Source organism: Cololabis saira, chromosome 12, assembly GCF_033807715.1.
Source record: "Cololabis saira isolate AMF1-May2022 chromosome 12, fColSai1.1, whole genome shotgun sequence".
Lineage (NCBI taxonomy): Eukaryota > Metazoa > Chordata > Actinopteri > Beloniformes > Belonidae > Cololabis > Cololabis saira.
In genome coordinates, this window is record NC_084598.1 from 23,262,910 (window position 1) to 23,276,619 (window position 13,710).

Consider the following 13,710-nt stretch of genomic DNA (forward strand, 5'->3'; position numbering starts at 1 on the left):
GACGTTACTCATCTTGATATTTTTCAGGTAACAGCTTGTTTAATTCAGCAAGACATTCCTAAAACATATTCTGCACATATTACAGTTGCCCCCTCTTTGGTTAAAGAGCCAACATACCATTCTAAACTAAAATGCCTTAGTTTCCATATTTTCATTTGGTCTTCAATTAAACTTAATGATTAAATAACTTGCAAATCATGACATTCTGTTTAATTTACATTCTATGCAGCACACCAACTGCAAAAAGGATCACTATGAAATGTTTGTTGTTTTCAAATCTAGTCTGGAGGTCTTTCTCTGTAGAGTTGAGGTGCTCTGCTTATGTGGGTTTATTAAAATGCTTCCATCCATAATCCAAAAACTTTCAAACTCTGCTTTTGTTTTTTTTTTTAGTTTTGCTAAATGTACAATGAGACAATGCAATATGTTGTTGCTCATCTGAAGTCTGATAACACCGTACAATCGCGGCAGGGTAGCACATGCTCAAGGGTAAAAAAAATTAAATTCTTTTTTTATTTTTTTTATTAATTTATCAAGTGTTAACCATTTTGGGGTATATCATCTTTATTTCTCACACAGCATTCAACCCAGGTGTATCAGTTGTTCTCTCGCTGAATGCAGCAGGCTAAAATCGTCTTTATTCACATGCAGCAGTAGGTTGTCAGATTACAGAACAGAGACAGGACATAATACTTATGGCTAAAGTAGTTCCACATAGGTCTACCAATGTAAACAGGCTACCTCCCACCCCCCAGTCCCCTGTACTGTACCCTCAAGCAGATAAAGTTTATATATTTAAAAAAGAACAAAAATAAACTGTGCAAAACAATGCATTGACACTAATTTATAGCACATACGTGAGCCGACTGCCTCCATGGTCTCTAAGCAAAGCAGATGAGTGTTTCCTCAGTCGGGGGAGGACCCACCATCACAGTGCTCCCCTTAAGGAATACCACTTAAAGGTGTCGCTCAAATAACTAATTATTTAGTAAAGGCAGAGAGAAAGATTCAATAAGAGATCAATAAGAAAATATGTTTAGCCCTGTTAAGAGGTAAGAGGCTGTTTACCCCTCTAATGAATTGATCAGCTGGTGATAAACTAATTCTGTGAATCCTTGATTTTGAATCACAGAGTCAAGGGAGCAAATATCTTCAGATCAGTGAAACAAGGATAATGTGACATATTTGCTAAATTAATGCACACAGGAAGTCACATAGCACCTTTTTTATATACACATTAAAAAAAACTAAATCTAGAATGCACTGTATTTTTATTTATTTTTTATTTTTTTTGTCCTTATCTTTACCAAAACATGAATAGAAGATGAACGACCTCTGTCATGCGAAGACATGTGAGGGAAAAAACTGGAATGAAATGCTTCACAAGTTTTCAGTACTCGCTTTTCATTGAAGAAGGTTTTGGAAAAAACATTCTTCCCAAACTTTCCCTTACTTAAAACTTTCAAAACCATGATTTTTTAGAAAAAATATGCAAAAACCCAGATGTAGAACTGCACAGGTTTCACCCTCCACTCACTTCAAGTTATGGGATTTTGTTTTTCACTTCTTTTTCCGTTCTGTCAGTTTGTCGCCCACGTTCCCCATCACTCATCCATTCCATGAAAACAGCAAGTATAAAAATTATTAACCTCAAATATAAACTTCCATTTTCATCCTTTGTTTTAATCTATTATTCGAATGATCAGCTCTTCCCCCTATTCTCCATCGCCTCACTCATTCTCCCCACATCTCAGCATCTCTGTCGGTTTCTATTTTTTGTAGTTTCCGAACTGAATGGCGAAACGGTCGCTGACGCAGCGGAACGTCGCGGGCTGCACCTCCCAGTAGTTGACAGGGTTATCAAACAAGCTGATGCCGTTATAGAAGGTCCTCTTCATCCCGAATCCTCGAAGGCAGAAGTCGTTCACACCAATCTGACTGATTCTGTTGGAGTGGAGGTACACCACCTAAGAACAATAAGGCAGAGTCTAAGTGTTGAAGATGTTGAACTTTAAAATTCAACAGGCAAGCAGAAGCGGCTTAAACTAACTTGTAAGTATTTCATGTCCGGGAGGCCTCGGGGAACCCGCGTGAGATGGTTGCTTTCCAGGTGCAGCTCCCTCAGCCTGGGCAGATAGGACAGGCTGCCGTTCTCTATGTTGCGGATATGGTTAAACCCAAGACCCAGTCTGTTAATAATAAAAATCCAAAACAAGAAAAGAAAAGAGAGGCAAGGAAATATGTTAGATAAACAGAAAACAGGACACTACCAGTAAAACAAGTCCCCAGACCACAATTAAAATAATGTGATTTTGATATATTTCATAAAATAAAATATTGTTGTAGAAGTTTGGTGATGCTCCTGTGAGTAACATCAATTCCAGGGGGAGAGCTTTTGAAAGGAGGGGAAACAGAACACAAGATGTTGGACACTAACTCGTGCTTTTCTCAGAGGACATTTTTGCATATGACAGCTGGTAAAACACATGTGTAAACAATGAAGTGAAGAGTTGACATTTCGGGAGAATAGAGCCATTGTCTTTTTCTCTCTGTTTTTCTATCATGGTATTTTTCAATCTCAATGTGTTGTGAAAAAGTCCTTTAGAAGTGGTTGTGGGGGGGGGGTGCCGATCACACACAGAGAGATGGGAAATATTAGCACAGAAAAATACTCTGTTCTTGCTACATTTAAGTAGCACGTAAATGTAGTTTGTGTCATTGCCCCTAAGGGGCACTGCTGACTGGGGAAGTAATTCTTTGCAGCTTCGCAAGAAAAAGCCTTCAGGGTGAAAGAGTGTAGTGTAAAGAAGACCTGTAGAGGTTTTTGTATCGGCTCAAGTCCTCCAACTCCACGGCCTGGATCTGATTGTGGTCCAGATGAAGCTCGTTGAGACTCTCTGGCAGATCTACAAGTCAGACATGAAACCTGTGAGCCTTCACTTTTGGGGTGAAGCTTTGCTGATTTGTCTTTTAAACTGACTAACTGAACCGTTCATGCCGCACTAGCAATCTACTCTTATTTTAGTTATTCTTGTTTGGTACTCAGAATGGACATGAGAGTTTGTTCAATTGATTGATGTCATTTTCTTGGATATGAATGGCACTACTAGGGTTTGGGTTTTTTTTTTTGGGGGGGGGGGTTTAAATCAAAATATTTTTGAAAATGTAGCCGCAGCGTCACATTATGACTAAATGGATGGGATCGGCTTGTCCAGAGGTTTAAAAAAAACTCCCAGCATCACTTAAAGGCACAAATGTATAAGATATATAAAGTTTGCTTAATCAACACAATTGTTTTTTTTTTAATCACAGTTTCTGGGGTTCAGGCTTCAGGTCAATCAGTGTGGACTTGCCAAGTACCCAGCAATGAAACCATATATGTTAAACAACTCATAACCAAATTATCCTTTCTGGCTGCTGACTTTATAAACAGTATTATTGTACAAGCAAGTGACAATTTCCCCCCAAAGCACTGAACTGCACCCTTAAAGAACCTCATATTTCATAACATTTCAGCCACACAGATGAGTTCTTGCCTTTTGGCACCCCGGTCAATTTGGCTTCTGATATGCGCAGATAATTCAGTTTCAGTCCCTTAAACGCTCCAGGCTCAAAACCGCTGTTTTGGATGGGGTTCGCTCCCATTTCTGCAAAATAAAGGAAGTGTTTATGGCACAAAATAATATGACCTTTGGTCTTCAAAATCCAATACCATTAATGAAGAGTGGTAAAGGCAGTGGTGAGTACCAATATAGCCTGGATATGTTAAAGTCATCAGTATTTCTAACCTATGCAGTTCATGTTGCCCAGTCCTGAGAAGCTTCCAGCTGCCACCTTCTTGATGCGGTTCTCATGGATCCGCAACTCAACCAGGGAGGTAGGCAGGTTTTTGGGGATGGTGGTCATCAGATTCTTTGAAAAGTAGAGCTTCTGCATGTGCTTCAAAGGGGCAAATGTTTTGGGGTGGACTTTGGCAATCATGTTATTCCTCACAGACAGAGCCTGAAAAAAGACAAACACACAACCAAGTACAGCATAATGTCATCTGGCTTTTTATCTGTGCGATCAGCAGCAACAAGAAGGACAGAGGAGGACTGAAACACAATATCCTCTTCTGTTTGCACCCGCTGCTGCTACTGAGCGAGTTTGAGTGGACTGAAGTGGATCCAGAAACATTTCGCAGCAGTTTATCACCAAGACCGGTGCTGGATGGAGACAGATGAAGGGTTATACAAACACACTTTGAAAGAGACTTTTGGTATAATGTCATGACAGGATGTACCTAAGCTGCCAGACTTAATATTGCTCTTGGTCACTGCTCTTAAATGTGGGTCAGGAGTGAGTAAAGCCTCATTTGCTACCAGAGCTTAAAGAGTCCTATTTTGCCTCAGGCTCAAACATAGATACAGTTAAAGTTCTCAGAGCAAAAAAGGAGTGAAGGGAATAAACAGAGGAAATGAATCTCTGACTCCTAACAAGCTGTAGTTGCACATCCTTGAGAAGCGCTGAGATGATATTGAGTGGATGCAACCAGACTGTGTGTGTTTCTTACATATAAGTTTGTAAGGCCTTTGAAGTCATTCTCTTTTAGCTCAGTGATGCGGTTGTTCTGCAGGTCCAGGAACTTGGTGTCTGTAGGAATATTCTTCGGCACCTCCGTCAAACCTGAAGACAAGACCAAGAACAACACAGGAGGGAGTCATCCCCCATTAAATACTTCTATGGGCAATTGTAAACCAGCTCCTTTTATTTTCAGCGTGTAAGCTCTCAGGACATCTTACACACAGTTTGGAAAATAAATAGTAGCAGTATATTTTAAAGCTCCATCAGGCATGAAATTTAAACCAATCACCCTCCCACGTGATCTCTAATGAGTACTTTCGGTACCACCGCATCTACTATTTCAATGAAAGGTGCACATAGACACAACTGTGGAAGTCACACATGGACGTCAACGTAGCACTGGCAATAGTAGACGTGCGCAGACACACATACAAACACAGACACTCAAATTCCCCTCACACCAGATGGGGACAGCAGATGTTTTCCATCTGTTTTCCATTTGACAGAAGTCACAAAGGATGTGAGTTAAATACCATCAGTAAAGTCCCACATCAAATAAGAAAGGAGAAGGGCGCAACCCTTACGCTTACAAAGAAATATAAGCATTGTCTGTGTGTGTTAATGTGTGAGTGGCGAAGCTGAATTGTGTTAATAATAAGTGTCTTGATTCTGGCTTCTTTATTAAATAAACAGCTGGGAAAAGCAACAAAAGAAAATTAAAATAAAACCTCAACAGTCTTTCAAATTAAGAGTGCCACTTAATATAGATTTTTTTTTTCTCCAGAACAAATCACACATGCTGACAAAAGACTGCAATACATGTACAGTAAGAAATACACCTGACTATTCCAGTCAGGGAACACGCACACCACCACAGCAACCAGTGATCATTAGTGACACCACATCACAGGGCCACGTGGACAAGAGCGTCAGATGCGGTCAGTGGATGTGTAAGCAACTCCCAATCAAGACAAACGACATCTTTACCAAGACTGTGATGCAACGGGACCCACTGGTGAGAACGCGTCAGCTGTCCCACTGGGATCCAGTCAGCCACCAACCACATCTAACCCGCAGGACTTTATTGCTGTCCAGCTCCAGTTAACTTTAGATATATGGCTTTGGCTGTGCCACACCCTCAATGACACCACACAGGACCAAATCATCAGTAGCTTCCTCTGACGAACCCTTCAAACCTCACCCACGCATCATTGAGAGACCTGTGGCTTTATCTTAGAAATGATCGAGGTTTTGCCTACTGAGAGTCATTTTAATCCTTAATGTTGCAGAGAAAGACTAATCACAAACCAGGCGTTTTCCCCCACAATTTATTCCTCTAAGACGTCAAAAGAAAGAAAGAAAAGAAAAAGGTTTGTACAGCTGCCAGGAAACTCTTAAGTTGGCAGGGTGTTACCCAGCTGATTCATGTGGTAGGAAATATCACCTTCTAGTCAGCACCTGCAGCTCCAGGAAAGCCTCGTGCCACCAGGAAACTCTGTGGAGGCTTTGAGATTTGTGGCAAGGTACACATCTCAAAGCCTTAACCACAAACTGACAACACTAGCACCCGCAAAAACCCCAGTTCCCCCCCAACACCAATACTCAACATCATACCGGGACGCATGTTGAGAGGAGACAGACGCCACCACCAAAATACATCTGTTCTAAATAAGCACTTGACAACTAGGAAATTATATGCTTCCACATTTACCCGCTGCTGAAAGACTGGGGACAGTAAATATATGGAACTTGTAAAAGGATGAGTCGACAAAACCTTTACGCCGAGACGTAGACATCTCATTGCAGAGGTACTTTGCAGAGGATCTTAATATTCATAAAAGAGAGGGAATTCAGTTGCCGGAATAGAAAAATAGAGAACAGAATGCAGTTTTATCATCTACAAAACGCTGATGCAGAAACATGAGTAAAATGATGTCTGACTCTAAAAGCACAATGGAGCCTTTGATGTGCAGTGTGTTTTGATGACCTGACAGGAAAGAGAACAATATTCCCAGCTTTTTATAACTTGTGGTGGAAATCAAACAGCAAGTAAATCCTTAATCATGGTTCAGACATTCTCATGCTGACATCTCAACCTTTTAATCCTTTTCAAAACCTTCCATCTTTAAATGCCTCAAGGTGAACTCCATCGTGGTTTCAATCAAATATTCTGGTCATAGTCCAACAAACAAAGCAACCATTATAAAGCTCCCCTCTAAAGACGGTGAGCTCAGTAAAAAAAAACTTATCCTGAAGTGAAACGACCTCATTTTTTGTGCACAAATAATATTGAATCTTTCTCTCTAACATCACTCCCTCCCTTTCTTCCCCTCTTTCTTTCACTTCAGTCTCATTTTCAGCTCAAACTATGTTCCCCCACTCAGTGTCTACATATAAAGTCTGGAACACAAAATCCCTCAAAGAGATGCCTTTCCTTGTGAAAATACACTGGCATTATCCCAAGAGAGAAGCCCCCTCCCCTTGATAATGTAGCAAAAGGGAGGGAGGGTTTGGGCTTGGATCATGTTCAGTCATTCACATGATTTATTTTTCTTCCTGAGCTTCAATGTGGTCACACACAGCACGATGACAAAGCATCGCTCAGAAGGCTGCTCCCTCGCATGCACTCTCACTAACCGAGGTCGGAGCACTGGACGATCCTGAGCTGGCAGTGGCAGCCGAAGGGGCACATGTGTGTGTCAGGAGGGGGGAGCTCATCTATGGCGGACCCTTCTTCCTCATCTTTCATCATTGACATCAGCCCACCGGTGTCCATGCTGTCCAGGGCAAAGTCCCAGAAGCCTCTCTGCTCGAAGGGCAAAGCAGAGGAGGGAGAGAGTAGCTGGGCTGAGCACAGCAACATCAGGAGGGAGCAATGTGGCAACATTGTTGATGTAAACACCTGGGAAAAGACAAGGAGGGGGGGAAAGCAATATAAGTCTTACTGCACACCAAATACACACTTTATTTATTAGCTGTACCTAAAAATGAATGCATTTTTAATATAATATCAAACCCAGAGGGCCTCAATTACCACACAAATGCCTCTGTTTGTAATGCTACTGAATTTGAGATGTTTCATCCACTTCACTTCAGGTGTAGAATGCCAGTAATCCTAGTCATGAATGTGCACATCTGGGTTGTTGTGAAAAGGGGGGAGAAGGATGCAAGAAAAACTGAAAGAGTAAGGCTGAGTTTATACTTTTCTTCCTAAGTGTGTCCTTTAGAATATTTTGTGATGGCATGAATGGAAAAAAAAGATACTTTGAGGTTAATCATGCTTCTTTGTGCAGTTAAAGTGTTAACTGGCTTATCAACCTATAGATGCAGTTGGAAACTCTCCAACCCTGGGCATGCTCACAGGTTTGTCCACCCTTGGGCATTTAGTCAGTGCAGTGGTCAAAAAAATATTATGAAATGGTCTGTTTGTCCTTAATTAGAAGGCCCTACTGTTTATGCCACACCTAACAGGCAGACTGGAGCTGAAGTTGGAGGCTGCTGAGGAAGAAACACATTTATTCCCCTTGCGATGTATGCCAGGAATTGACCCTGTGAAGAAAAGTCTCTTAAACCACGCCAAAATGTCCCTGTCTGTCTTTCACACGCCACGCTTTCCGGGAGAGCGAGTCTCTTCCCATCGGCCAATCAGTTAGCAAGGAAGGCATCACCTAAACGGTGGAAAAGTTTATTGCAGTGAGCGAACTTTGCAACAAAGCCGCCATTCACTTGCGAGGGAATCTGGGTTTGCAAGTGCAGGCACAAAACTCAGACTCCATGAAGTCATAGTTGTGCACCACAGACACACACACACACACACACACACACACACACACACACACACACACACACACACACACATGCATATAGCACTAATTGAGGTCACCAGACGTGTCTGTTTGTGTGTATGTTTGCTAGCTTTATCCTGCCTGCACTGAGCTGACTTACACAGGAACACAACCCCCTCTCCTAATTAACCTAAAAACGAATTCCCTACAACAAAAAATAGAAATAGAAAATTACAATCAGGCCAATTGATCCTTCTAATAGGAATTCTGACCCTGGAGACTATTCAAAAATGGTATAACCCGCAACCACACGGGACCCTGCGAGGTGACCTAAAACCCTGTGATCTCTGACCTTGTTCCGTTAATTCCTCATTTGATCTCCAGCTCTGTAATCCTACAGTGGGCTGGGAAATCTTGATGGCAATGGTTAGCATTCAAAAAGATTTTTAGAGAAAGGTTAGAAATCGTGCTGCAACATGATTAGATATTCAGCTGAAGCAATATGGAAGAATCATTTTGCCCTCCATGTAGATTTATCAGGACTTGAGAATGATAGGAGAGGCTTCAGAGAGAGTTAATCAAATAACATTTCAACAGCGTATATCTTAAGATGTAAAACTGAGACATTTCCATCTTTTTAGATGCTTCCAATGGGCTTCAGTCCTGTATGACTAAACGCAACACCCTCCACACGCTTGATCTCTGTCAAACTATTTAAACAAACGTCCCAAGCTATTTCTAGAAGCTCCATGTCCTCACAAGACTCAGAATGGCCTAGAAATCACAAAGATCATGTTTGAGTTTCCAGGGCTTTTCGTCATTCAATAGACACTTCATTTAAAAACATTTCCTCTAAACTCATACAGATCGTTCAACTAGCAGATGCAGGCCATTGCATGAAAGATTTCTCAAAGAAACGCAGGACTTTGGTTACAGTAAGGCATCACTATGATTCAGTAAAAAGTAAACTAAGTATGCTTCTCAATCAAACACTAACTCACCATCTCTTTTCGGCTTTATATTTGCCTCTTTACATTGCACTTCAAACCCACTGATGCAATCCTCTGCAACTGCAAGTATTTCTTCTCTATTCTATTCAAAGAAATAGTGTTATTATTTGAGGGCATTAAAGTCAGTAAAACAAAAAGCCTGTGCATGATGTGGACCCAGCCTGGAAGCATGAATAGCTGGTTCCTGCAGTCTGCTCCCAGCAATAAAAATAGCTGCCAAATTATACCATTTTGCATAGAAGAAAAAACACAACTGGCCTTGGTTTGACCAGAAAAATGCAGGGAAAAGGACGCAGCTACAACATATAGTCAGCATCACACGGTGGTACGCAACACACAAAGAAACAGAAACAGAGATAGATCAAACACAGAAAGAGGACCCCAATAGACTTATTTATACAGCTACAGTTGATAAACTTGCACTTTATTCTTTGGAGCATATAAATAAATAAATCTGTGCTCTAATTTGTGGAGCTGTTTTCTTGCTTTCTTTTTGTAGAGGTTTAACAGGCAATGTAGAACCACACAGAAAAGCATCGGGCCTGACAAGGGAAGGAAATAAGGAAATTGGAACCAGCACAGTCTGTCGTCAGCGCCACCAACGTATAAGGCTAATATAAACACAACACGGCGATAAGACGACACTACATGCCACAATCAAGCGGCCTTAGTCTTAATAGCTGCTTTTATCAAACTCTGGTGTTTGTACACATGAATTCCTCCCTTCCCCTTTAAGTTAAGCTGCAAACCATCAAACATCCGGGGCTGGGACGAAAACAAACCAAAGGGTTCAATCTTAATTGTTGTTGCCTCAGCTCTCATCCCACCCAAAGGCTAAGAGTGGTTTAATGGATGGATGGATGGATGGACACATGGGCGGCTATTTATGCCTCGCTATAATGCGTGGTGCACTTGAGAGTGTGTGTGTGTGTGTGTGTGTGTGTGTGTGTGTGTTGTGGGTATACGTGTGTTTTTGTGTTCAGAGGGGTGGAGTGGGGTGGAGGGGGTCAGAGTGGAGAACAGTGAAGAAAAGAGAAGAGGACAGAGCAGAATGGCAATTAGGAGGCAGTCAAGCTGACAGAAAAAGTGGGAGTTGTGTGAGCGTGGTGGCCAGAAGGATGTGAGAGATGGGGCCAGTCCAAGTAGGAGCATCTCTGCTAACCTTTGAGGCCAAAAACAAATCCACACATTTTGGTCTTTTTTAGGTTTTACAGCATGAAATCTAGTGCAGTCAGCAGAAAGCTATGCTAAATACTCTGGCCTTTGCAAATGAAAAGAAAAAATAAATGAATGAATGCTGTAAGTTTGCTTTATCATTAACAAACCTAATCAAATGTTTCCACGTCCTCTTGGTTTTAGTTACAAAGTGTTAGTCTGCCACTGAGTGCTCTCAATCATTTTAACATTAGCTGCAGTTTATTTTCTCTTTAAAGCAATGAATATTTTCCTTCAATAAACAAAACGGGGGAAATTCCCCACACCAAAGGTATGTCAGCTAATGCCAGGCGCATTCATCCGTCTTTCTCAGAGACATACGCCCACTCAGAGCAGGGAAATGCCAAAAAAGGTGAGAATGTGCACTTATTTCAAACGTTAAGAAATCCACAGGCTAATTGTCCCGCAAAATCAATACGTTAAAAAGGAAAAACCAAATAAGACATGCAAGAGAATCCAGGGCTGAACAAACAGATGGAAAGCTGTTGATTGATATAAAATCACAAGGGTGTGTGTGAATATGTCTTTAATAATCTTCCCCAGAAGTGTTTGAGTTTCCCAACCTCCACCACATTTCATGTATGCGCTATCCATCATTTGCCGATACCTGTCGGTCTTAAAATCCACTAAATTTACTTTAATAAAACTACCAGAAAGCTTTTGCTTTTTTCAAGATAAAGAATGGTATATTAAAACTTAACGCTATATGTGTTTCCAAAGTAATGAAACATGACTACAGTCTTGTGAATTGAATATTATCAGTATTATATACTATAATATTATCTAGTTCTTCTTTTACGTTGACTCAAATGAAAAAGAGAGCGTGACTTTATATTTGCATGTAATCATCAAATTCTATATTAATGCTGCCCTTTTTGGTGCCTGCAACCACTCACTGGCACCGTCACCAATCTCTCAAAGCTGGCGACGCCAAACTGGCCTGACACCATTGATCAGGGCACTAAATGCTGCCTCGTTTTATCTCGACTCACACCACATGCTGCTTTCTAGACAGCACTGGCAGACGTGTGAGTATAGTTAAGATGGGGCAGGGAGCTTACCCGGTGCCAGCTGGCACCACAACACCAGTGTATTGGCAGCCGCCACGTCAACGCTCAGTGCCGGTTAAAATCACATGGCGGCTCAAAGTAATCACAGTGCTGACTGAGCACAAAATATTGGACATTGCTTGGTGTAGTGTTGCAGGGAATAAATCAATGTTTGGGTGCACTTACACAATGGGATACTTTTGTTGCGCTGAATTTGATCCATGCTGAAATAAACTCTGACACAAAGCAGAAATGTGGGTCTCACAAATGTTTTCCTGAAGGAGCCATGCTGGCCCAAACACATTCTCTCATATACATAAACACAAGCAGTGTATAAATAATCTATTGAAAATTATCTGGTTGTTCAACAAGTCCCCCTCATTTCATTGTGCCATGTCTTCCTCTGATGGGCAGACAGTCACACACACATACACACTTTTCAGACATGCAGGCTGTTACTGCTAGGCGGGTCCCGTAAGAGCACTCGGGTGGAGTTAACTGGCCCTGCGGCTGTAATTTGGTGACTTCTATCCCTAAAAAAAGGAACTGTTTGGCAGCTCCTCTCATGCCGCCTTGCTTGGATGTGGTGGCAAGCTGCTCAGTGCTGCAGAGATGAAGCTGAACCAGAGCTGAACAGAAAGCAGAGTGACAAAAAAGCATCACGTTTCTCAGCAGCAGTGGGACAACCGACCCAAGAAAGCCCACCTGCATGCAGATGGGCCACATTGAAAGGATGTAAGTGTAGCAATAGGCATAGTTTCAGGACATCAAACATCTTAACCACTGGCATGCATTACGGTGAGTGAGGCACAGAGCTGACAGACTGGCAGGTGTAGGGTGGTCAACCCACAGACTGGCTAATACGCAGGCGGGATGAAAGGTCCGGAAACACACATTTAAACCATTAATTTTAACTGTCTGACCATTTTCCAGCCAGGCCCACAATGTTTGCTTTGTCATTGTATAGTAAGTGCAAGTGGATGCTGGTTACTGGACATGAAGTCCTCAGCACAATACAGAATAGGGAAACCAAATGGAAAAACACATTTCCTCCTCAATGACCTCTTTGAACTATATACTATGTGACAAAATACCTGAGGCCATCTGAGGTCGCATCTCCCATAAACATCGCAGTCTGCACCACTAAATTTTAGGGTAGGCCAGATCGAGTTGACTTGGGTGGCACCCTTCACTTTAATTACCCCCCCCCCCCCCCCCCAAAAAAAAGGGCTGCACATTAAATAGGTTGCGTTTGGAGTCTAATGAGAGTGCACTGCTTCAAGTGAGAGGGAAATAGCTTGCCTAATTAGTATCACATCGTTGACTGATGCTTGAACGTGGAGAGGTTTTTTTGCGCTATCTAGTGTGCGACTGTAAGAACAGCATGCAGCAGGATGCAACAGGTTGAGGGTGTGGATCTCTTCAGCATCACTCTCTCCCTCCACCTATCTCTCTCCGTCTCTTTATATATTATATATATTTTATAGATAAAAGTTATTTAAGTGTCGAAACATTCATCTTAATAGGTTGCCAAAGTAAGAAAAGTAAAGAAAATCAATCTATCAGTGAATAAACCTTTTAACGTTTTAATTTATCATGTGTAACGATTATTTGTACATAATATTTTCTCTGTACAGTTACTTTATCATAGATCAGGAATTAAGTCTTTCCCGAGCAAATCAAAGGCTTAAAATCATGGGAAAAAAAACATCTCCCCTACCTTTTGTATTGAAATAAAATATCAGTTCCCGAAAGTAGATTTTTTTTTTACAAAAAAAAAAGGAAAAAAAAGTTCTTCTCCTCTCAGTGCGTGAGTTTATCCTGAAAATGTAAAGAAACGCTTGTATAGTTTCATCACATTTAGGGATAATCGAGGTGTTTCCCAGGGGTCCTGTGACATCCAGGCGCGGCTCCTCCGACACCGCCGTGCGTGTGTCCCAGTCAAAGGAATGACTGCGTGTCGGGAGAGTCGAGCCCATAAAGTTAACAAGCCAGCCTCCTTACTCCCCTTTTTCGGATAGAGGAAAAAAGGAGAAAGAGCAGGAGGAGGAGGAGGAGGAGGAGGTGGGGGGATGAGGGGGAACGGGA

General features: G+C 41.7%; 1 protein-coding gene across 1 annotated transcript; it reads right to left on the minus strand.

The window, feature by feature from the left end:
- Positions 1–428: 428 nt before the first annotated feature.
- On the minus strand, positions 429–13,589 carry bgnb (biglycan b). Its single transcript, XM_061736040.1, has 8 exons — positions 13,343–13,589; positions 7,201–7,465; positions 4,553–4,665; positions 3,789–4,002; positions 3,537–3,647; positions 2,813–2,906; positions 2,051–2,189; positions 429–1,967 (listed from the first exon to the last, which is right to left on the minus strand). The coding sequence occupies exons 2-8, from the start codon at positions 7,448–7,450 to the stop codon at positions 1,770–1,772; spliced, it is 1,119 nt and encodes a 372-aa protein (XP_061592024.1). The 5' UTR covers positions 7,451–7,465; positions 13,343–13,589; the 3' UTR covers positions 429–1,769.
- Positions 13,590–13,710: the final 121 nt, after the last annotated feature.